Raw genomic sequence first — 23,948 nt, forward strand, 5'->3', positions numbered from 1 at the left:
TATTATTATTATTATTATTATTATAACAATAACAATAACAATAATAATAATAATAATACATTTTTACTTATATACTGTTGCACAATTTATGTGGACAATGCAACAAAAACAGCTTAAAGCACTTTTTATTATAATGGAGAATTCTGGCCAATAATGCTCTTTCATAATCAATTGTTTTTTTATTTATCTGCACCATCAGGATATTTTACACACAAAAAAAGTGAATGAGATTATAGTGTATTTCCCTTGTGTGAGTTTCCACATAAAACCTGTGTGAAGCTTCTTTTACTGCGAGGACGAGAAGCTTGTGTGAAACTTTAATGACCCCTGTGAAATAGAAACATAAAAGAATATAAGTGAGCATTGAGTTCAGCAGCAGCAGAATGTTTCAGAGATCAGAGGAGTGATTAAAAACTCTGCAGCACATCATGAATATCAGGATTTTCAACTAAATTCCCTTTTTTTTCTTGGATCTTTTTAATTCCTGTCGATTAGAATTGTCGACCTTATCCCCTTTAATGCTCTCTGGTATCACACTCACACTTAATTTGCACTATAATGTAAAAGTGCAGCAGCAGTAAAGAGTGCAGCACTTCTAAACGAGTCTCTGGAGAGATCTCTGAGTCTCTGTCGCTGCAGACTGTGGCTCTGAGAACAATCTTTTCTCCTCTGACTGAGAGTGCCACACAGACCAACATCCTGCACAGGAAACACAGTTAATGTTGACAATTCTGCATGAGGAAAAATGTGCAAAATGCAAGTTTCACTATTTCAACATTAAAGTGTATTACATATTTTCTACAGTTTACTATGAAGGTGAATATTATTACACCTACTGTATGTGCTTTATTCTGACACCTTTACTGTTTTTTCTTGATTTCTAGAGTTGTAGATAATGTGTATTTACTTATTGGTAATTGGTTATTGTAGCTATTTTGATTGATAATTAATTGGCTTGTACAATCGAAGCAGCTTTAGATCAGTGAAGTCTGCAGATGATGCTGACTACGTTTTGATTTTGATAAAGCGGTTATTGAGAAAAAAACAAGTCGTTTTCCAGATAATTGAGAAAATGTAAACTTGATTATGACATCATCATAGATCACAGTAAATGGGATCTGCAACCAACCGTTTGGCTGTTTCTAGGTTTTAAGGTTTTTGCTACACAAACACTTTAAGCAGAGAAAAAAAGAATAATAATAATAAGAATGCAAACAAAAGAGCTCCAAGCTGCTATACCTAATGACATCACCATCAGCCTCAGCTGAACTTTGTGTTTAGGTTTAATAAGCTCATGTGAGGATGCTAACATAACAAACTGAGATTGTGGACATGGAAAACATTATATATTTACTCATTATCATGTTAGCATTGAGTTTAAAGCTCCACTGTGCCTAAGTACAGTCTCACGGAGCTGCGAGCATCTCTGCAGACTCTTATAATGCAATCTTGTAAATGCATAAGTTAGATTTTACTGTTAGTAGAACTGCAGCTGCTCTTACATAACATGAGCTGCATTTGCGCAAGGACATAGATAGTACCATTTCATCATAATGGTGGAGCATGTGTCAGTGCTGCAGATGATTGTGGGTCAAAATAGTCAGAAAAGCATGCTGGCTGGTGTACTGGGAAATGTGACTGGATGCAGTAGAACATCCATTTTCTTTGCATACTGCATTTAACTTACTATGCATTGGAAAACACTGAATATTTTCTGGTACACTGAATACCTTGGCTGAATGGATATTGAACATATAGTTGGTCTTGGTCTGAATTTACATTTAAATTAAGGGCCCGTAGTGTATATGCACAGGTGTGTGCCTTATCTCAGGGATAATCAATTAGAAAGATATTTGATATAGATATAAAATTGCAAAAATGTCTAAAAACATATTTTCCCTCTACATATTCACTATTATCATTAGAAGTCATCTTGTGTAGAATTAAGTGCCAAAAGGCTTAATCTTATTCACTTCAAATCACATTTACGAAACAATAAAGTGTGCTGAAACATTTTTCTTTGCCACTGTTTTTTTTGTACAGAATCCATGAAGTTCATCATAATAATTTAAATATCTGTCACATTCATATGTTTTTCCAGATTCATTTAATTCAAAGAAACAGTCTGACAGTTGAGATGGAGTGACGTCAACACAGACACACATCATATAATCAGAGAGAAGAGTTGAATAAGCTTTATTAAAGTTCTGTGGAGATGGTGAAGGTATTGCACCGAGTTCAGCCTCACAGCATCACCAGCTCTTAAAAATAGAGGCAGTAGAGAAAATATGCCATCTGAACATTTATCAGTAGTTCACCTTGTTTTTCATAAATAGATTCAGTTCATCATTTTGTCCATCAATCATACCTTTATGTACACTTTATCATTCGGACAACGTACCAGAAACTCATCAGCAGCTCAAATTTCTACAAAACCGGATCAATTATCAAGCCAGAAATAAATTTTTTATCTTTTGTCCTTAAAAGAACTGCAGATCTGATATTTAAAATATAATTTCTGGCGTGTAAATTTATCCCTTTTGTGAAAACCGTCTCATTTAAACAATCAAGAAGAAATGTACAGTCGTCAAACATCAGGCAGAGAGGATAGAAATGCTTATATATACATACATACAGTCTGAATGTACAGGATGCACACATAAATACAGTAAACCTTAAATACACACAGTATGTACTTTCATATCCTCTGCTTCTTTGTGCAGGACATTTTCAAATGGCACGCCATGAAACGCCTTCTCTACGGGCAGGAGAGAGACATTTTAAAGGGACCAGGGTGGGAGAGGTGTAGTGCTTCTTCGGAGCTTATAGAAGATGATTATATACACATTTGGAGCTTCAGTGCATAGTTTAAACTCAGCATCACGATTATGTGCAAGGTATGACTCCAGGCAGGCAGAAGAAGCAGCAGCTGGTCAGACATCACGCTCGCTCCAGCTCAGGATGAGACTCACGACATCTAGTGTTAATGGATATGGCTTTCTGCACCTTCTTAGGCTTTTACATCCAACTTTAAGTCTTCTTCAACTCCATCAACGTAAGGATTTGAGTCAGAAATTAAAGTTTCTCTCCTCGTCTTCTTTCTACTGAAGCTCTGAGAGGAGAGGGAGAAAAATAAATACATCTGAAATGTTTTCTCTCCTATTTTTATGACTTGATTTCTATGTTCTTTAATAATTCATATTTATTTTTTTTAATCTGTGAAACAGGCGGAGAAAAAAAACAGATGTTGTGTGTTGTTGTAATACTCTTTTTAGCCACAAGGGGCTGACGTGCACCACGACCACATGTTCTCAAAAGTTTTTAGCTTTTCTTCCAGGTGAGCTAAAAATGTCTCCAGAATGAGTATTACAACAACAAAACAAACAAATTTCACCTGGAAAAACTTTTATTTTCTACCTGTATCACAGACAAAAAAAATCTAAGGAACTTAGAAAGATTATTCTGAAAAAAACATTTTTTCATCTGTATTTGAAGTCATAGACACAGGAGAGAAGGACTTAGAAAACAGAATATATTTTTCTGTCTCTCCTCAGGACTTCTGTAACTTTCTGATTGTATCTGAAAACAACAAACTGTAGGCAACACGCTTCTGTTCTGAAGGAGAGAATCGGACTTTAAGGCTTGTTAACCATTGAACATTTAAAGAAAGAAACTTAGAGTTCAGTCTCACAAAAAAACACCTGATAAATAAATATAACATTATATTTTGCAGAGAATCTGTTACCACGTTGTTGCTGCTGTTGAGCAGAATGTCACTGATTGAGCAGAAACTTTAACGTGAACATATTATTAATAACGTTCCCGGACTGGCTGTTTGTGTCTCTGTTAGTGTTTCATCATGCTGCTGCAGCACAGTGAGAATATAAAAAAGCTGTTGAAACTATAAAAAACAGAAGAGTGACAGGGCTACAGGGCTCCAGTGAGGCACATGAGGACGAGCACGTGCAGCGTGAGCAGGTATGCCAGGAAGAAATATCGAGAGCGGGCGCGGCTCGTTAGCAACCTGGAGAAGTAGAGGCTCCGCCCCCTGAGCCAGCGGCGGCACGCCACCATGCCGCCTTTCACCTGCAGGAAGCACACACATTCAGCCATAAATAACAGTTTCATTTCAATCTGTGGAACCAGGAACGCTGTATATCTCTGCATATATTTAAATGTGTTTATTAATTGATGTTTATGTCAGGACATGCAACAACCTATTTAACCTATTTAACATGCTGAAATATATTTTCTCCAATGTGTAATATCTGTAAAATGCAATCAGGAAAACAAACACAAAAAATATATTGTTAATAATAAATGCCAAAAAGCAGAAATGTATGTATATAAGGTGTATAGAATGTATGTATGTCTTATTTTTTATATTCTGTATTCTGCTTTCTACCTCTATGTGTCTGTATCTTGAGCTGCTGTGACAACTAAATTTCCCCACTGTGAGATAAATAAAGTCTAATTTTATCTTTTTTTATCTTATCTCTTTTCTTATTTACACAAGTCTGTGGAGGAGCGAAGGCTAAATTATTTACTAGTAAACAAAATCAATAGGGCTTTAGGAATAGTGAGGAGCTTCTTTCATAACAATGGCCAGCCCTGCAGCTTCTTTTTTATTTTTGCATGTCTATTCATTCAAGTGAAGATAAAGACAAGCACCCCAGGACTTCACGATTCTGTGATTGCAGATTTTTCTGCAGGAGCCTGAACGCACCGCAAAAAAGCAAAACCCCCACATAAAACAGAAACACCGCAGATTTACAAGCTGTCGATAGGGTTTATTTTTGTCATGTCATAGTTAGAAAAAAGGACCACTTGAATGTATTTTGTTTCTGTATTGAAAACTTGAATAAAGGGTTGTATTTTTCAATAATCACACGTGCCTTCCTTTAATCTGTTGGGAATGTTAAAATTTTTGCAAAGAAACTAGTCTAAAGAATCCACCGTGGAATTCTGGGGGGCCTGTAAAGATAAAGGCTACGCTAATATTATTAGTATTTTACCGTTTGTAGAATTAGATTCCAGCGGTGGCGGTGTACAGATTGTTTCCAACTGGAGTGATACAATAATTTCTAAAATTCACAGCATGTTTTTGTCTAATGAAATATTCGGCCTCAATCCATATTTTTTGGTATTAAGCCTGGAAAAAACAATGTTATTGTTTGCTCTCCTGCTTGCTGCACACTAAGTGAGGCACACATCTGCATTATTATTTCAGTTTAAATGTATGCCCTTATTGGATAATTCTGCTGCCTGCAATTGTGATTCTAAAAAAACTGAGACGCTGTGAAAAACATAATGCATGATTTTTGCAAATCCTATTTAAAGCTCAAACTGCAAAACTTATTCTGAATTTGATGCATTCTGTTTTTATTTGTTTTACCAAACATCCCAAACTTTTTTGGAATCGGGGTTGTGCATGACAAAACTGACAATTGTGTTTTTAGGGTGATGATGTCATAAAATATGACAACAGACATTTAAAGATTCATTCAAAAACCTCCAGAGAAGCTTTAAATGTAAAAGATTGTAAAAATGATTAATTGTTGTCTTGTCCGTACCTTTCTTGTAATGAGCGGCTGGTTGGGGTTCAGGCTGAGAGCTTCCCACTCCTCTTCTGTTTCCATCTCGATACTGAAGTCTCTCTGAGCGGACACACTGGAAGCAACACTGCAATACAAAAGCATTTTAAAGTTCTGCACTGTTGAATATAAACATTATATAGTGTGTGTGTAAAGCAGAGACAGAGCCAGATGACGGACCTCTTGGCTCTGTCCTCAGACAGTCTCAGAGCCTCCTCAGCCGTCTCTCTCCTCGCTCTCTCATCAGTCAGACTCTGCTCCAACTCTAACAGCCTGAAAACACACAAACACATATTATATATAGACAACAGTAAGAGAACATCATATAAATCTACACAGAGAGCTGGCTTTGTCTCCTCACCGTTCTCGGAGCAGAGCGGCTTCAGCAGCTTCAGTGATCAGGGAGTTGTTGCTCCTCTCCTGAGGGGCTCCGGGAGCCACCTCAGCATATACTGCACCCTGGTGGAGGGGACACATCACACTTTATGTAATTGTACAACAGTACAGAGAGACAGGAGACAAAGAGAAGGAAAATACAACATGTATATGTGATACATGCTGAAACCACAAAAACGCTGTTTACAGACATGCACACATTCAGCATTATTAATGAGGATGCATCAATCCAAATACTTCAGTGATGATACTGTAGCAAGACTTTGGGTGTCAGCTGATACAGAGTACTGATTTTTTTTATGTGTAAGGCAACATCAGGTCTGACTTATACATTGCTCTCCTATATTCTATTATTTGTTTTTCTTTGTAACAGATAAATACATAAATATAAATGTACTGAATTGTTATTTAGAGTTAAAATCATAAACTGTGCACCAGCAACTTCCTTAAAAGAAAAAAAGAACAAAAAATCGAAATTAACAGTACCGTAATTACACTTCAAGTGTGAACCTTTGAGTCGCAGAAACAAATTGGTCAAAAGCAAAACCTTAAAAAATAAAATTTTCAGTCCACAAGATGGCAAATTCGGGCACACGATAACACATGAGGAAAGATGTATTAGGTATTAAAAATACTTTTTATAGGGGCTAAATCATTAAAGATAGCCATTATCTTTCGAGCACAAGGTCTTCATCAGGCTTTAAAACAGACTGTTTCATGGATCGCCTTCCTGTTTGTTGCTTTTCCCCTTTTCCACAAGCACCCCACACAGATTAGATTTTTGATTTGTGGTTCAATATACAGAGCAACCCGGAGCAACGCTCAACATTTACCTGAGCCTGGACCTGGACTTGGTTTTCCAGCCAGTGGCAGCGATTCTGAGTGTCCCTCAGGGTCTGAGAGACGGCTCTGAGCTGAGCAGAAACAGCTCCTTTCTCCTCCACCGTCTGCTGCAGCTGCAGGAGGAGAAGCGAGGAAGTCAGTGAGGGGAGAAAAGGGAGATTTTTACATATAAACAGCATCCATTTAATCTGTTTCTTTATCCTCAAAGAAATACTTTCATTCTTACTTCACCTATTTTATCTTTTGTTGAAAAAAAAGGGAAATAATTAATGGATAGAAATATAATGAAATGTGTTATAATCAAACAGCTCGCTGCACTGCCCACATCACACAAGAAGTCTGAACTTCTCACACAACGCTTCACCGCCAACGTGTGAGCCACACAGCCAAACACAGCCAAACACACACCGTACCTTCATGTTGAGCTGCTGGAAGTACTGGTCTCGTTGTTGGATCTCGTACATGCAGCGCTGCAGGTCTCCATGCATCTGAACCCGCTCCGCCTCGTACCGACTCACCAGCTCGTCCGCTCCGCTCCGACCGGCCAGAACAACCGATTCCTGTCGCGTGGAAGGAAAACATCACGTGAAAACCTGAGCCAAAGGATTTCTGGTTTACAGAATGAAAAAACTGAACGTTTTCACATTTGAAACTAAACTAAAGAACCTAAACTAAAACTTTAGGAGGATTAAAACATGCAAAGAAATAATAATAAAATTTGAAAGTGTAACTCACCTTGACTGGCAGATTGTCCTTCCTCTCTGGGTCAGAACTGCACAACAGAAAAGGTTTATTATCATAAGGTCATTTTGTATTAAATGTATATTTACAGTAATGAACAGGAGAATGTGGACCAGGTTACAGATTGAGGAATTTATCAACAGTATATAAGGAAAGCATTAGGACCTTCTTTTAATGAATTTAGGTTTTTCTCTCATTCTCCTCTTATCCCACTCCCCTTGTATCACATCCTCATTCACCATAATGCAATGAAGGAGAGCGACCTACTCTATTTATTACAACTTAATTTAGATGCGCAAACTACTACTGATGAACACCTGAACGTGTTGGTCATTTTAAATTCATGTTGCCTTGTAAAATAAAGGCATTTTAATTTTGCAAAAACTCTACAGTGAGCCCAGGATTTTTCGAAGAATACCTGCATTTTATATATATATTTTTTAGGCCATATTTGCATGCAATAAGCCCTTCACAAGATGGAGTAAGCACAGTACACCTGAAGTATTTAAACAGCAACTGTGTGATCACCACAAACACCCAACACTATGTGTCTTCAGTATCAGAAATGAATGAATTAATTATTTTTTCTTTTTTTCAGTCTGCTTTTACCTCAGCAGTGCCATTTCTTCCTGGTAGCTGCTGATTTCTGTTTCCGGTGGCAGTGAGTGAGTTTGCTGCAGCTGATCCGTCTTCTGCATCACCTCCTGCAACAACACCACAGTCGTCAGTGACAAATATAAAACTATTCACCTTTAAAAAAACATTAGTAATCAAACTGAACTCCACCGACGCCAGAACATGTGCATTCCAACAAAAAAGATACCATGCGAGTTGAAGCAATGATGGATAAAATAAATCTACGTTGACGCTGCATGCTTTCACAACATGACACACAGCAGCGAGGAGGAGCAAGCAACAGCCAAACTGAAGTACAGCTGGTGACTGGACTTACCGGCCCTTCTCTCTCATTCTGCAGGGCACTGACACCACTTCCTTTAGCCTGTTGCACACTCAGGGAGGAGACGGCCTCTGGGCTCGACCCTTGTCTGGACTCAAACACTCTCTTGGCTCCGGCCAGCTCGTCCATCAGCCGGTCGCGGTCGTTCTGGAGGCTAGCCATGGACCTGGAGAACGCCGACAGCTGTCTGCTGTACGTGCTGTTCTCCAGGACGACCTGCTTCAGTTCTCTTTCCTTCTCCGACAAATCCTTCGACAGCTCATCAAACAGCTTGCTCAGCTCAGAGTCTGCGTCTTTGCCCTCTAAAGCTGTGAGTTTCTGAACAAGGATGTCTCTCTCTTTGGCGAGCATGGCCAGGTCGGACACGGCTTCCTGCAGACTGCGCTCCACCTTGTTTAGAGCTGCCTGAGTCTCTCGGAGCTCTTCGTCATATCTGTTTCTCAGGACCTTGAAGTCTTCGATGAGCTGGTCTCGGTCGTTCTGCAGAGCAGCCATGGCTTTGCACATAGACTCATTCTGAGCCTTCGTGTCTTTGCTTTGTGTCTTGGCGTCGGACAGCTGCTGCTCCATGTCCAGCAGGTCTTTAGCGAGCTCTGCCACCCGCTGATCCGCCGTCTCCCGCTCATTCCTCATCAGATCCACCTCGCGCTCGAAGGTGTCCAGCTCGCTGTTGTACTTGTCCTCGGCTTCAGCCAGGCTTTTGTCCGTCTCTTTTTCCACCAGCTGCAGTTTTTCCTTGAGTTTATCTGTAAAGATTTTCTGAGAAACTATTTTCTGCTGGAGGTCATTACATTCAGCTGCTTTGGCTGCCACAGCCTCCTGCAGATCAGTGATCACTTTGCCTTCGTTTGTCGCAGTTTTTTCCTTTTTCAGCGTTAACACATCAGCCTCCAGACTCGAAACCTGAGCGGTAAGTTGAGAAATCTCTGCTTTTAAAGTATTGCTCGCCTCTTCTGCCCTTTGAAGTTCCAGCTGAGACTCTCTGCGCTGCTTTTCAGCCGCAGCCTTTTGGTTTTCAAGGTTTTTGATGACATCCTGCTGCTTCTTCAGCAGCACCTTCAGCTGGTTGTCCTTCAGGAATAAAACCTGGTTCAGATCCTCTCTGTACCGGACCAGCTGCGCTCTGAGCATCGCGTTCTCAGAGTTCAGATCATCCATCTGATGCAAGAGTTTCCTTATTTCATGTTTAAGGCCTTTGGTGGCGCCACCTTCCCCGTCAGCAGAGCCCTCTTTACCCTTTAAGCCTAACTGACTCTTTGCTTCCAGTATTCTGTACTCTGACATCAGTCGCTCCCGCTCACTCTGTAAAGACACCATCGAGTTCTTGAACGACTCCACCTTAGCAGCCATCTGCTCCTTTTCCTGGATGGACCTGTTCACTTGAATTTGCAGACTTTTAACCTTTGCTTCGAGGCTTCTCAGCTCTTTGTCGGCCTTTTCTCTCTGGTAGCGTACAGAAGTCAGCCTGTCCTCGTACACGGCTACCTGAGAGCGATAATTAGCCTGGAGTTGTTCTAGATATCCCGACATCTGTCCTTCTTTACAGGACAGCAGGGAGGAGATCTCGGCGTCTTTGCTCTGAAGGAGTGTTTTCAGTTGCAGAGTAATTCCCTCCTGCTTCTCAAAGTCAGCCTGAACTTTGTCTTTTTGAGAGTGAAAAAGCAGCAGCTGAGCATCTGAGTCTGCATTAATCTGCTCGATTTGCTTGAGGTTTAGTTGCATTTGGGAAATTACATCTTCTTTGTCGGCAAGCTGATGATTCAGAGCATTTTTATCTTGTTCTAATCTTTCAGCGTGAGCGCTCAGTTCCTTTACCTCCACACTCATAAGCTCCAGAGTCTCACTGAGCTCGGCGTTGCTGGCGCTCATGACAAAAAGCTGTCTCTGCTGTGCAGCCGCAGCCACAGAGTATTCGTTTAGAGTCCTCTCCAGTCTCGACTTGGTCACTCGCAGCTCGTTCACCTCTTTGTCTTTCACCCTCATGTCCTCCAGGAACCGTTTGATCATGAAACCCTGTTCAAGGAGCTGGTTGTCCTTCTCGTGTAGCGTCTTTTGGAACAAATCGTTCCAAAGTCTGGAAGCATCGGCGCCCTGAGGAGCGGCGGATAACGCTGATAGCTTCGTCTCATTAGTCACTGCTGATCGTTTCAGAGTATTTATCTGGAGATCCTGAGCATCCAGCTGCTGCCTCAGCTCATTCACTCTCTGACTTTCTTTATCTTTCAGATTCTTCAGGTCCTCTATCTGCTGCTGTAACATGAACTGATTCTCCATATAAGAATTGAATTGTTTCTCATCTGTATTTTGTGATTTCTCTGTGACCTGATCCTCTGACTTCTTATTCTCCTCTGACATGTCCAGAGCCAGCTGGTCTCTTTCAGACTCCACACTCTGGATTTTTTCTGTGGCCTGTTGGAGAAGATTCTTGTGTGTGTTCAACTCAGCTTCGACTTGTGATCTTGTCTCCTCTAAAACAGACACTTTCTCTGAGCTTTTCTTCAGTTCTTTCTCCATGTGCTCGCAGGCCGACCGCGAGGTCTTCAGAGAGCTCTCCAAATCTAAAATCAGCTCCTGGTATTTGATGCAGTTTTGCTGCAGCTGATTAATTTCCTGGTGTTTCTCTCTGAGCAGCTCTTGCAGCTCTTTCTTCACATTCTTGGAGCCTTCGCTGCCTCTCTGAACCGTCTTGAGTTTCTCCTCAAACTCTCGGACTAACTTGAGCTGCTCCTCCTCTTTCTCCTGACGGACCTGACTGCTCATCTCTTTACTCGCCGCCAGCTGAGAGGACAGCTGGGAGTTTTTGTTTTGCAGAGCAGAGATGGACTCGGTCAGCTCGTCGATCCTTTCAGAGTTTTTGAGAATCACGGTTTCCAAGTATTCATTTTCATTTTTCACTTTGTCTGAGATCTCCTGAACATTTTCCAGCTCCTCCTGCAGTAGAGACTTATCGTCCTCCAGGATTCTCACCTTCTCATTCAGACTGATAGTCTCTCTGCTGTGTCTGTTAATGATGTCTTTGAGCTCTTTGAGGTCATCATCTTTCTTTCCCAGATGCAGCTCGTGATCATTCTGGATCGTCTCGATTCTTTCAGAAAGACTTTGCTTCTCCTTTTGTAACAAATTGTTGATTTCCATCTGAGCACTGAGTTCTGTTTTCTGGGTCTCGATCTGGACAGTGAGTGAGTTATTCAGACTGAGTGCTTCGTCCAGTTTGAGCTGCATGTTGTTTGTGTATGTATTTGATTCCAAGTGCTTCTCTTCCAATGAACTGCTGGCTTCTTCAAGCTTCTCTGCCAGTCGGTTATTTTCAGTCTCCAATTCACTGAGCTTCAGTCTGAGGTCCTGTGATGACTCGTTAAGTCTGCAAATCTCCGCCTCCAACTGTTGATCTTTGTCAGTCTGTTTGTTGTTTCCCTCCAACTCATTCAGCTCTTTTTTCAGTTTCTCATTCTCTTCTTCTAGCTCCTCAATCTTCTTCTGTTTCTCTTTGGAAAACTTGCGCATCTTCTCTTTAATTCTTCCATTTTCTTCCTCCATCTCTTTCACTTGCTTGTCGAGAATCTCCATTTCGGTTTCGTGTTTGTGGATCTTTCGAAGGGCTTCTTGCCGGTCTCTCTTGGCGCCCTCCAGAAGCTGTCTCATCTTATCCATTTCACTGCTCACATTCTCGTAAGCTTGTAGAAGAGACTCGTACTCTTGTTTCAGATCGGCGTGCTTCGACTTCCACTTGGACAGCTCGTCTGTTTGAGAGTCCTTCAGAGACTCGAGCTGGCAGGAGAAGGCTTGTTTCTGCTGGGTGATGTTTTCGATGGTTAGCTTCAGGCTTTCGCAGGCTGCAGACAGGCTGCGGTTATCACTGAAGACGTCCTCAGCCTCAGAGCTCAGTCTGTCTTTCTCCTTGTTCAGAGACGACACGGAACTCTCCAGGTCCACAGTCTGTTGTCTCAACTTCAGCAACGACGACTCCAGAGCGAAGCACTCGGCTTCTTTAGCTTCGTGTTTGGCTGTCAGTGTTTCTACATCTTCTTTGAGTGTTGCATTTTCCTTCAAGAGTTCTTTCCTTGAGACTAAAGCTGCTTGAAGTTTCCTGGTGAGGAGAGTAATTTTATTCTGGCTGTCCTGATGATTAATCTTGGTGCCGTCGTCTTGAGATCTCTGAAGCTCAACGGCCTCCGTTTTCATCCTGTCAATCGTAGTTTCATGGATTTTACTCTGCTGCTGTAATTGCAGTTCAAGTGCAGCAATTAGTTCTTCTTTTTCTGAAACTTGAGCCTGAGAAACTAACAAAGCATCATCTCTCTCCTTCAGTTTCACTTCAAAGTTTTCAGCACATTTGCAAGACAAACAGTCTTTGTTTAAATCTTCCTGTTTGATGCACATTTCGGAGTTGTTTTGATGAAGCTGAAAATAATTTTCTTTCTCCTTCAGTTGATTATTCAGAGTGGTCACCTCATCTCTGAGCTCATCGATTACTCTGAGAGAGTTTTCTTTTTCTTCCTCCAGCAGATCCAAACTCCTTTGTTTTTCAGCGAGATGCAGCTGTGCTTTTTCGAGCTCCTCAGTCAAAACGTGTTTGTCGTCACTGAGCTGCTGTTGTGTTTCTGATAATGTCTGTTGGATGGTTGAAACTTCAGAGGATTTCTGTGAAGCTAAAGCAACAACTGTCTCAAGTTCCACTTTCATCTGGTTACTTTTCTCCAAAAGATCCTTGTTTTCTTCTGTTAACAGTTGATATTTTTCTTCATGTGCATGCTTTTGTTCTTCAGAGATTCTCAGCTGGTTCTCCAAAACTTCTTTTTCATTAAATAAAACTTGCTTCTCCTGTTCTGTCTTTAGCTCAGCAACTTCAATAGCTTCCCGATATTTCTCAGCTTCTTCAGCTTTCTCTTTAACTTGTGCATGAGCTTTCTCCAAGTCATTCTCTGTCATGTCAAGTTTGGATTTCAGAGCTCCAGCTGTTTGCTCGATGATCAGCAGAGCCTCGTCTTTACTTGCCGTCTCGAGAGACAAACTCTCAAATTTGGATTTAACATTTTCTAGCTCTGTTTGTAGGTTTGACAGAGAATGGCACTGGCTCTCTTTCTCAGCCAGAGACATCTTCAGGTCTTGCAGAGTTTTGTCCCTCTCCTCAACGAGCTGTCTCAAAGTGTCCAGTTCGTCTCGATCGGACAGAGAGTTTTTCCGGAGGTCGTCCAGTTCTTTAGCCTTCTCGTCAAAGTTTAACTGGACAGCGTTGAGCTCATTGGTCTGCTGACAGCGCTGCTCCAGGAGTGCCTTGTAGTCGTCTTTTAGCTCTGCCAGCTCCAGAGTTAACTTCTTCTCCTTTTCCTGAGCTTGCTTCAGTGTCTCTTTGCGTGCCAGCAGAGCAGCCTGGGCTTTTTTCTGGAGCTTCGCCTTTTCAAGCTTCATCTGAGCAAGCTCATTCTCTAAATCAACAGCAGTGGCAGTGGAGGAAGACTTGTCCTTCAACTCATCTTTATAAGTCTTGATTTCAGTTTGGAGCTCATCTACTTTCTGCTCCCAGCTGTTTCTGTCCCTCTCAAAAGCTTCTTCTTTCTCAGCAGCACTGGCCTGCAGCTTCTCAAGCAGGAAACATTTCTCCGTCAGTGTTTGTAAAGTTTCTGACAAACATGTTTCTTTCTCATTGAATGTTGATTGCAGAATTTCTTTTTCTGACTGTAATTGTTCCACAAGTCTTTCACTTTCTGTTTTCTGTTCAAGAATCTCAGCTTCCTTCTCAAGGATCTTCTTTTCAAGAAGAGAAACACTTTCCTTATACATCTTTGCAGCAGCCTGATTTTCATTTGTAACTTCCTGTAATTTATCCTGTAACAGTGAAGCCTCAGTTTTCTCCTTCACACTCTCTTCTTTCTCGTTTTCATATTGCTCGAGTTTTTTCAACAGATCCTTTCTGACGACGAGAGCAGCTTGGAGCTTCTTCTTCATTGCCTCTTTTTCTTTAGATATTCTGGCCACTTCACTCTTTAGATCGTCATTTTTGTGAATCAGCTCAAGTTTCTCTGAATTCTTGGTCTCGATTTCAGTCTGAGAGCGTGCAATATTTTCCTCCAACTGCTGAGAAATCTCCTCAAGCCTCTTCATGGAGCTTATGTGTTCTTGCTCCATGCTTTCTAACTGTGCTGTCAGATATGTTTTCTCCTCACTGAACTTCATTCTTTCGTTTGAGGCGGACTCTATGACCTGAGCGATGGATGCATCTTTATCCCTTAACTGCTGACTGAGTCCAGCGAGTAACTCCTTCTGCTGACTGATCTGAATGCTCATACAGTTGATCGTCTCATCTTTAGCTTGTGATTCACTCTGTAATGAAGAGTGTTTGGCAGCAGCGTCTTTCACTTTCTCTAATTCAGCCATGAGCTGAGTCTGCAGATGCTCTACCATCTCCTGCAGGACACTAATCTGCTGACTCTTCTCATCCTGACTCCTCTCTCCTTCATTAAGTGTATTTTGTGTTTTCTGTAACTGCGCAGCTGTTGCATCCAACTCGTTTTTCAAAGCATCGACCTCAAAGCGATGACTCTCCTGCAACTGTTTTATCGTGTCCTGTAAAGAAGCTTTTTCTCTCTTTAAAGCAGCTGATTTCTCAGACGCACTTACACGTTTCTGTAACTCATGTTCTGCAGCTTTTAGAGCCTGTTGCAGATTCTTGTTCTCATTATCCTTCTCTTGGACCGAGGCTAAGACCCTCTCCAGCTGAATCCTGGACGCTGATGCCTCTGACTCCTTTGCGCTCAGCTGATCAGATCCCTGCCTGATTGCAGAGGAAGCCTCTGCTAGTTTCTCCTGCAAACTGTCCAAGTCTCCTTTCAGAGCATTAACCTTAACATCTTTAGACTTCATTTCATTCTCAACACTTTTCAACTGTTCTGCAAGCAGGTTCTTATCCTGTTTCTCTCTATCCAGAACTAACAGCCACTCTTTCTCAGAGTCCTGCAGAATTTGCTCTATCTTTTGAATGTTGTCTTTTAACTGAGACACTTCTTCATCTTTGGCACTAACCTTTGCTCGCAGGCTCTCCTTCTCAGACATCACTTTCTCCATTGTTTGGTTCATGCTGCTGGACTGCTGCTCCATTTGCACCTGCAGCTCCCCCTGCGATGCCCAGATTTGATGGTGTCTCCTTTCCAGCTCTTCCCTCTCTGCAACATGTTTTCTAACTTCCTCTTTCAAGTGTGTGTTTTCAGTACTAGCGGCTGTAAGGAGCTTCTTGTGCTCTTCCTTTGACAAGTTAATTTCCTCATTCAGTCTCTTATTCTGCTGCTCTAGTTTCTGCATTTCTGACACCAGCTGGGACGTGTTTTTGGCCTGGGACGTGTACTGACTGTTGATTGCATGCAGAGCCATTTCTCTCTGCTCCAGGTTTTCTGTCAGGGCGTTCATTTGTGCCACGACTTGCAGATGTTGTGATTTGAGTCTTTCTATTTCCACGGTCAGCAGCGACACACTGGCTTGATGAGACTCAAAAGCTGCGTCCTTTTCCTTTGAAAGACTGGAGTTCAGATCTTCAGTTTCATTTAATTTGTGATGGATCGCAGATAACTCATTTCTCAGTGTTTCTATCGTGGTCTTTGCTGAGTGATGTTCTTTCTTGGTATCATCCAACAACTTCTGAAGGTCGGAAACCTCGTCAGCCCTTTGGGAGAGTTGCTGTCTGACATCTTGCAGCTCCTCCAAGTTTGCAGCATATTTCTCTTGCAGGTTGTCAAAGGCACATTGTGTTTCCTCTGCTGACTTTCTGAGAGTTTCAGACTCAGCAGACAGGAGCTGATTTTGACTCTGCAGCTGTGACACCAACTCTGTGCTTTCCATGAACTGACTTTTGAAGAGTGAAGCCTCGTCTGCTCTTCTCTGAATGTCCTGAAGAGACTTTGATTGCTCAAACAGAGCCGATTCTTTCTCTTCTAAGACCTTTTTCAGATTCTCTGCTTCAGATATCTGGACATGGAGGCTGCTGTTGAGCTTTGTGACGGATTCTTCAAGGTGTGACATCTGTTCTTTAAAGCTTTCACACTCTGCCTCTCTAGCTTGTAGTTTTGAATTAAGATTTTCAACAGCAGCTGAAGAATGACTTTGATATTCAAGACTCGACTGCTCCTTTTTCTCCAAAGTATTTTTCAGCACAGAGGACTCTGAAGACAGACTGTCAACCTGTCCCCTGAGCTTACAGACAGAATCTTCAAGCTCTGAAACTTTTGCACTTAAACTAACATTGTCATCTGCTTTGTGTTTGAGCTGCTCCTCCTGCTCAGTAATCCTGCTGCTGAGCTGCTGGATCAGATCCTCCTGCTGCTTCAGGGACTCATCTTTTCCTTGCATGATCAAACTGAGCCTCTCCTTCTCTGAGTCTGCTGTTTGCAGATGTGTGACCTCTTCGTGCGTTTTGGACAACTCCGTCACTGTTTTCTGGAGTTCAGATTTTAATCTTGAGTTCTGCTCATTTAGTGCTTGAATGTTATCGTTAAAATCGATGATCTCAGCTTTCCTCTCCTCCTCTTTCTGCATCAGCTGGGACTTTTCTGTGCTGAGTTTCTGCACATTGGCCTTCAGGTTTGTGATTTCAGCCTCCGTCTCTGCAGCGCTCTGGTTCATGGCACCAAGCTGGCTGCTGAGTGAGATCACAGACTCATTTCGTTTGTTCAGCTCGTCTTTGTGGTTCTGCAGCTCATTTGTTACTTCTTTAAATGTCCGTTCTTTCTGCTCAATCTGCTGCTTTGCCTCTGAACAGTCTTGCCTGAGCGCCTCTGCCTCAGCCTGCAGCTGTGATACGAGAGCTTTCTGCTGCGCAACTTCACTCTGATAGACGCTGCACTCCTCTGCTTTCTGCTGGAGCATCGTGTCTTTCTCCATCAGCGCTGACTTCAGGACAGATCCTTGCTCCTGAAGCATTGAGACAGTATCCTGAAGTTGCAGCAGTTGGTTCTGCTGAGCTGCCAATTGGGAACTTTGCTGACTAAGTTGCTTCCTAAAGCCGTCAAGCTGTTCTTCTAGAGTCTGAAGTTGTTCCTCTCTTTCCCTTAACGTTTTTGACAGATGAGCACATTCACTTGTTTTCTCAAGCAAACTTGCAGAGTTTGACTGTTCGCTCTCCTGGAGGATCTTTTTTAATTCCTCTTCTGCAACAGTTAGCGTCTCTTTTTCCTTCAGCAGGTCGTCAATTATTTTCTGACCCTCTGAGATTTTAATTTCAAACCCAGACTTTTGCTCTTGCAGTAGATTCATCTCAGTGACTAGCTCAGAAACTGACTTGATGTTGTGTGCTAGCTCGTCTTGTAGCCTATGATTATCTTCAGTCAGGCTGCTAATCTTCACAGTAAAACTGACGTTCTGTTCAAGAGTTGCTTTAAGCCGTCCGTCCAGCTCAGACAGGACTTGTGTTTGCTGAGCGAGCTCCTTTTCTCTGTACTCACAAGCAGCATGGAGCTGGCTGTTCTCCTGACTCACTGTCTGGATGTTGCTGTTCAAGCTTGCTAGCTCTGTTTGCCTCAGCTCTGCTTCAGACTCGAGCTTTCTGGCTTTTTCTTTCATGACGTGGATTTGGTCACTGAGAGACTTAACAGTGTTGTTTTTATCATTCAGTTCATCTTTGTGTTTTTGACACTGTTGCGTCACATTCTTCAACATTTCCTCTCTATCCTCAATCTGCTGCCGGAGCTGAGAGCGCTCCTCATTAACCGATTCAGCTTCTGCTTGTAGCTTGGACACCAGATCTTTCTGGAGTGTCATTTCATTCTGCAAACTGTGACACTCCTCCTGCTTCTCTTTTAAGACTGAATCCATATTCATTAGCCCAGACTTCAGGCTGCCTTCTTGTTCTTGGAGCAGAGACAGAGTTTCCTGAAGTTGTGTTTGCTGGTTTTGTTGGGCCTCTATCTGCGCTCGGTGGTCTTTTATTGTCTGCTCTTTGTCACACTGGAGCTGCTCTACTTGAGATGTCAAGCTTAGCAGTTGCTCCTGCAGCTGCGTCACCTGCTCCTCCCGCTGCCTGAGCGACTGGCTCAGATTACTACATTCATTTGTTTTTGCCAGCAGAATCTCTGAGTTTGAGTTTGTGCTTTGCTCAAGAACTTTGTTCAACTCATTCGTTCGAAGAGTCAAATCCTCTTTGTCTTTCTGCAGCCGTTCGATCACGGTGCTGTTCTCAGAATGCTGCGTTTCCAATACGGACACTTTGGCTTGTAAGGAATCCTTTTCAAGTGTAACACCTGAAATAGTTTTCACGCTCTCAGTCACCTCCAGTTCCAGACTCTCCTTCTCTTTTGCGAGACGTTCAACTTGATCCTTCAGACTGCAGTTGAGCTCCAGAGCAGCAGAAAGCTTTTCACTGAGCTGATTTACATTCTTCTTGTGAAGCTCGTGCTCCTCCGTCAGCTCTTTGTGTTTGTCTTGAAGCTGCTTTTTCTCCGTCTTTGTATTTTTTAACAGATTCTTGAGTTTGGAAAGATTTTCAGATTTGCTTTGAAGCTCTTTATTCAATTTCTCATTTTCTGAGTCCCGCTTTTGTAACTCCATGTTGAATTTCTGCTTCTCATCCTCGGCCTGTTTGTCACTCGTCTTCAGTTGGTTTTCCAGAGATTCTATGGTCTCCAGTTTCTCCTGCACCTCCTTTTTAATGTGCTCCTCATTCTGTACCTGCTCCTCTAATTGTTTGGATAACGTCTGCATTTCATTGTTGTATTTTTCCACCTGTGCCAGGAGTTTGTTCTGTTCATCCTTGGAAGATTTCAGTTCCTTTTCATACGTCTGCTCTTTATCCTGAAGCTGCTGCTGTAGCTGCTCGCTGCTAGTGTTTTTGTTTTTGAGCTGCAGAAGGAGAACTTCTGAGTCCTGCAGCTTTTGGGAGGATGCAGTTAGCTGTTCCTTCAGTGACATGATATGCGTTTCACATTCAGAGAGATGATTACGATGGCTCACAACCTGCTTCTGGACCTCCCCCCTGAGGTCCTGAATGGTTTTCTTGTCCTCTTCAGTCTGCTTTATCAGATGTTCCACCTCAGAAACTTTAGACTCTCTTTCCTCTTTGACTTTCACCAGCTCCATCTCAGCATCTTTGAGTTTCTCCACTAGCTCTGAGATCTTGTTATCGAGGCTTTGCTGATCTGAAGTCTGGGATTCTCTGATGATCATGGCCTCCCGCTCGGCTTTACTCAGAGCACTTTCCACTCGAAGCAGGTTCTCCTCTTTGAGTTTCATCTCCTGCTTCAGCACCGTGATCTGTTCTGCGTACTCCGCCATGTTACCAGAGAGCGCTGAAATCTCCTCTTCCTTTTCCAACAGGAAGTCTTTAAGTCTGTCGATTTCCCGCTCGCAGCTTTGGAGGTCATGGATGAGTTGGGCTCGTTCCTCCAGGTGGGCGGTGTTTAGTTTGTCCAGCTCCTCGTTCGTCTGATCGAGCTCAGTCTGTAAAGTTTCGATGGTGACCTCTTGCTTTTGTGTCTGAAAACAAGGAGATAAAAAGAAAGATAACGAATCGAGAGGCAGGAGAGTTTTATCACTAGTTCAACGCCACTTAAGGTTAATGAAAAATACATTTTGAGTATGACAGTATCAGAGTATTAACTGATTAACCTCTGTGCCTTTGGTTTTTCAATTATTCAATCATTCTGGCTGTGTCTATGCATATGCCTTATGTTTTGCAGTATTTGACAACATGCAGCAAGTATTTTGCCATATATTTCTATATCCAACACTGTGAAAAAAAATATCCCCATCATTCAGTATACAGGAAATAATTCTGTTTTGGTGTTTGAGGTTTTTTTTTTCATAAAAAACAACAAGCTATGTGAACAAACAAGGTTTAATATTCTGGAAATTAATTAATTGTTGTCATGATCAGGAATGATGGTGGTTTAAAAGATACTTAGATAACTAAGTGAAAGTGCAAAATAATACAAAGTCATTTTCCATGGATTTCTTAATAATGATTTTGGTTATTATAAAGAAAATCATGTTAAATGTCTAGAAATCAGCTCTTAAATTAAACTCTTACGAGGTATTTTTGTTGTTATCATTATATGTGTCCAAAAAATGTACCTTTAGTTGTACCAGCCATTAAAATGAACAAGAAATTGAAGAAAAAGGGTGGTCTAATATTTTTTTTCATGACTGTATGTAGTTTTTCATAGCAGTTTTAGAGAAGTGGGAATTGTTTTTGACAGACAGTGCACAAAAAAAATTAAAAAGCATCAACGTTTCCAGTCTGAAAAAAAAACTTACTGATACGGTTTAAAAGATTTGACTCAGTGAAAGTGGAAAATAATATTTATATAAAAGTTTTATAGTTGTTTTTGACATTTGTCTTCTAAGGAAACCAGTGCAACTATTTAAAATGAGGCACAAGAGTTAAATTCAATCTACACAGGTCACACAATGAATGTATAAAACATGAAATAAAGATTAAAGTCGCACCTTCTCCTTCAACACGCTCAGCTTCTGCGTGAGCTCGACCACTTCTGCCTTCAGCTCGGAGCATTGTTTCTCTGAGCTGCTGCACTTCTTGGAAACATTTTCAAGCTGCGAAAAGAATAAAAAAAACAAAAACTAAATCAGTTATCGCTGAATATTAAAGTGTGAGAAATATAAATTCACAGTCCGAACTCTTACAGTGTGCTCGGCCTGGAGGAGCTTGTCCGACACGTCTTTGCACTGAATCTCTTTGTCGCTCAGAGACTCTCGCAGGCTGCTGATCAGCTCCAGCTTCTCAGACGTCTTGGCCAACGTGTTCTCCTTCTCGATGAGGGAGCTCTCCAGGCACTCTTGAGTGTTACTCAGTCTGACAAACACAATCACAACCAAACTCAGTTAAAACATTTAATACTGGGCTGTATGCAGCAAAGCAAAGTACTTGTAATAATAATTTTTCTATATGTCTGTTTGTGAATATCAGATGGAGTTTGTTATATATGATAAACTTGTTGTGAAATTGATACATTTGGTTGGTTTGTATTTAGTCCGTTTTCTTTCACAGATCAGAAAAGTAAGCAGACTAAATAAAACAAAAAAGATTTGCAGAGGGGCGCATACGACAGTGGAGGGCTGGAAATATATTCAAACTATTATTCATTATTGGTTGGTAAGCTGGCGGTGAAAAATGTAAACACGGAAATAAACAAAGCAACATGGAACTGAGTGCAAACAGAGTCTGTTTGATTCTAGCGGCCGTGATCTACTCTGGTGTTCACTAAACACTCAAACTAATGTGGAGAGAAACGGTCTGAAGGAGCTCCTGTTGAGGCTCCGGGGCGTCAACAATGCGTCGATCCATTATTTTCACAGATGATGTGCTGCGATCAGACAGCTTTGAGAGCCTTGATGCTCCTACCACGACCCGTTTAACCACCAAGGTAAATACTAAATACTTTTGAAACCGACTAAACTTTGGGTTGTTGTCACCATTAAAAAAGCTGATACCTTTTTAAGAACTGACCTAATTACATGCACACACACTATTTTACATCATCTGTCTCAGAAGACTGAGCTGAAACACGTCGGAACTAAGCCCATTTATTAAAGGCTTTTACAAAGAAGTGTGCCTTGTCATTTCTTGGTAAAGACTTAGTGATCACAAAGTGAAGTCTCACCATTTTCTTTTACGGTCTCATGATATATCCTTGGATCGAAAGAGCTCCTTTTTCTTTTAATACCTTTATTTGTGTAGTAGCACTCTTTGGCTTTCTACATATGTGGACATCACAGGCTGAAGAATTGCTTAATGAGAAATCAAAAAGGCAGCTTTTACAAACGATCTTTTCCTCTGTCTGCTGCTGTATTTGTGCAGTGGATGTCAGGCTCACCCTTTGAGCTGTTCGTTGAGGTTGCTAACCAGCAGCTGATGCTTCTCTGCATCTCTGCTCTGTTGACTCCGGACGCTGGCGAGCTGGCTCTGCAGCTTCTCTGACTCATTCTGTGTCGGCAGAGAGAGACAAATCAATATGCACAGATTAAAGAAAGAGTACTGGATGAAGAGATTCACACTGCACACAGACGTGGAAGACAGCAGACCCGCTGGAGAACACTCACTGTTTATCATTTTTATCAAATATTTATTTTCCCGTTTCAAGTGACAATAATTAACTTTGATATTCACCACTTTGGACAGTGACACCCAGTGAGTCTGCGAGAGCACTTAAAGCAGCACGTGTTGGATATTAAAGAAGCACACCACACCATTAGCCGTCACCGCCAGAGGTGCTCTCTAGCGCACACACACGAGAGACCCAACACACCTGAGAGACCCAACATGGCTGCTCATCTTCATCTACATCAAACGTCACCTGTGTTAGAAGGGTTTGTTACAAAGTCCCAGTCCTCGGGGGGGAAACATGCAAATCACTCATCTTTTCCTCCGTAACTCATCAGTAAGTTATGACATAAAGTTATATTTCACACTGTGAGACGATATCTAACAAGAATAATACTGGTTTGACTCAACCCTGGGGCAGTGACATGTCAGGTGAGTTTACCTGTAACGCCTCGATGCGAGCCTGCAGCTGCAGTCGATCCTCCAGGTCCTGACAGCGCTCCTCCAGGCTCAGGATCTGCTCCTGGAGCTGGTTCCTCTCCAGCTCCAGCTCCTCCACAACGGACCGAAGACCGTCTGGAGTCGTCAGCAAACAGACAGGGATTAGAAATGTGACAGGAGCAAATAAAATCTAGTCACAATTAAAGCCCATTGAGGGAAAGAGGAATTTATTGTTGCCTAACAGGACAAATTCAACTGTTAACGTACGTTTCTATCTATGCATGCGTAATTCACTATATGTGTGTGTGTGTGTGCCCTCTCAATATGCAATATGCTTTGATATAATGATCATGTGCTAATATTGCTTTTAAACTATGATTACTACATTTATTCCATCTGCTTAAACTTAGTAAGATTCTATCATCACAAAAAAGATATATATTTTATGTTTTATATATTATATAGACATTGCAAAATCTGTGTCTCAACTAATATCTCGGCGAACCATTAGAGTGGCAGATTGCAACTGCAAATTAACAGAATTACATCAATTTCACAACACAGTTACAAAGGAAGGTTATGTTTTCATCTCAGTTTGTTTTTTTGTCAGCAGGATTATAGAAAAAGTTTGTGCCTGATTTTTATGAAACTTGGTGGAAGGATGTAGCATAGACTGAGGAAGAAACCCAGTAAATTTTAAAGCAGATCCCAATCACGTGGTCTATAGTTTGATTCTGGTTCATGATTAAGTCCTGTAGGTAGCATTTGCATTAACAAATTACATGATAGTTGTCGTGTTTAGACTTGACTTTTTAAAAACATGACAGCTCTATCATATTGGTAAAACAGGAGGAAAAGTAGGTAAAAATCTGTAGGAAAGGTCAATCAGGGGGATCACAGGATGCAAAGCCTATGAAGAAACTACATTTCTTTAGAG

General features: G+C 41.6%; 1 protein-coding gene across 2 annotated transcripts in view; it reads right to left on the reverse strand.

The window, feature by feature from the left end:
• Positions 1-2,179: 2,179 nt before the first annotated feature.
• The window catches only part of LOC131983371 (golgin subfamily B member 1-like), a 38,373-nt gene continuing 16,604 nt past the window's right edge, over positions 2,180-23,948 (reverse strand). For both annotated transcript variants that reach the window (XM_059348104.1, XM_059348096.1), the window contains exons 17-29: positions 23,013-23,146; positions 22,344-22,453; positions 21,154-21,322; positions 20,959-21,063; positions 8,527-19,986; positions 8,184-8,278; positions 7,569-7,605; positions 7,247-7,393; positions 6,824-6,946; positions 5,956-6,053; positions 5,775-5,867; positions 5,574-5,682; positions 2,180-4,086 (exon numbers count right to left, since the gene is read on the reverse strand). In XM_059348104.1, coding sequence (XP_059204087.1) covers positions 3,928-4,086; positions 5,574-5,682; positions 5,775-5,867; positions 5,956-6,053; positions 6,824-6,946; positions 7,247-7,393; positions 7,569-7,605; positions 8,184-8,278; positions 8,527-19,986; positions 20,959-21,063; positions 21,154-21,322; positions 22,344-22,453; positions 23,013-23,146 — 12,839 coding nt within the window. In that variant the 3' untranslated portion in view covers positions 2,180-3,927. The remainder of the gene's footprint in view (positions 4,087-5,573; positions 5,683-5,774; positions 5,868-5,955; positions 6,054-6,823; positions 6,947-7,246; positions 7,394-7,568; positions 7,606-8,183; positions 8,279-8,526; positions 19,987-20,958; positions 21,064-21,153; positions 21,323-22,343; positions 22,454-23,012; positions 23,147-23,948) is intronic.

Source organism: Centropristis striata, chromosome 2, assembly GCF_030273125.1.
Source record: "Centropristis striata isolate RG_2023a ecotype Rhode Island chromosome 2, C.striata_1.0, whole genome shotgun sequence".
Classification (NCBI taxonomy): Eukaryota; Metazoa; Chordata; class Actinopteri; order Perciformes; family Serranidae; genus Centropristis; species Centropristis striata.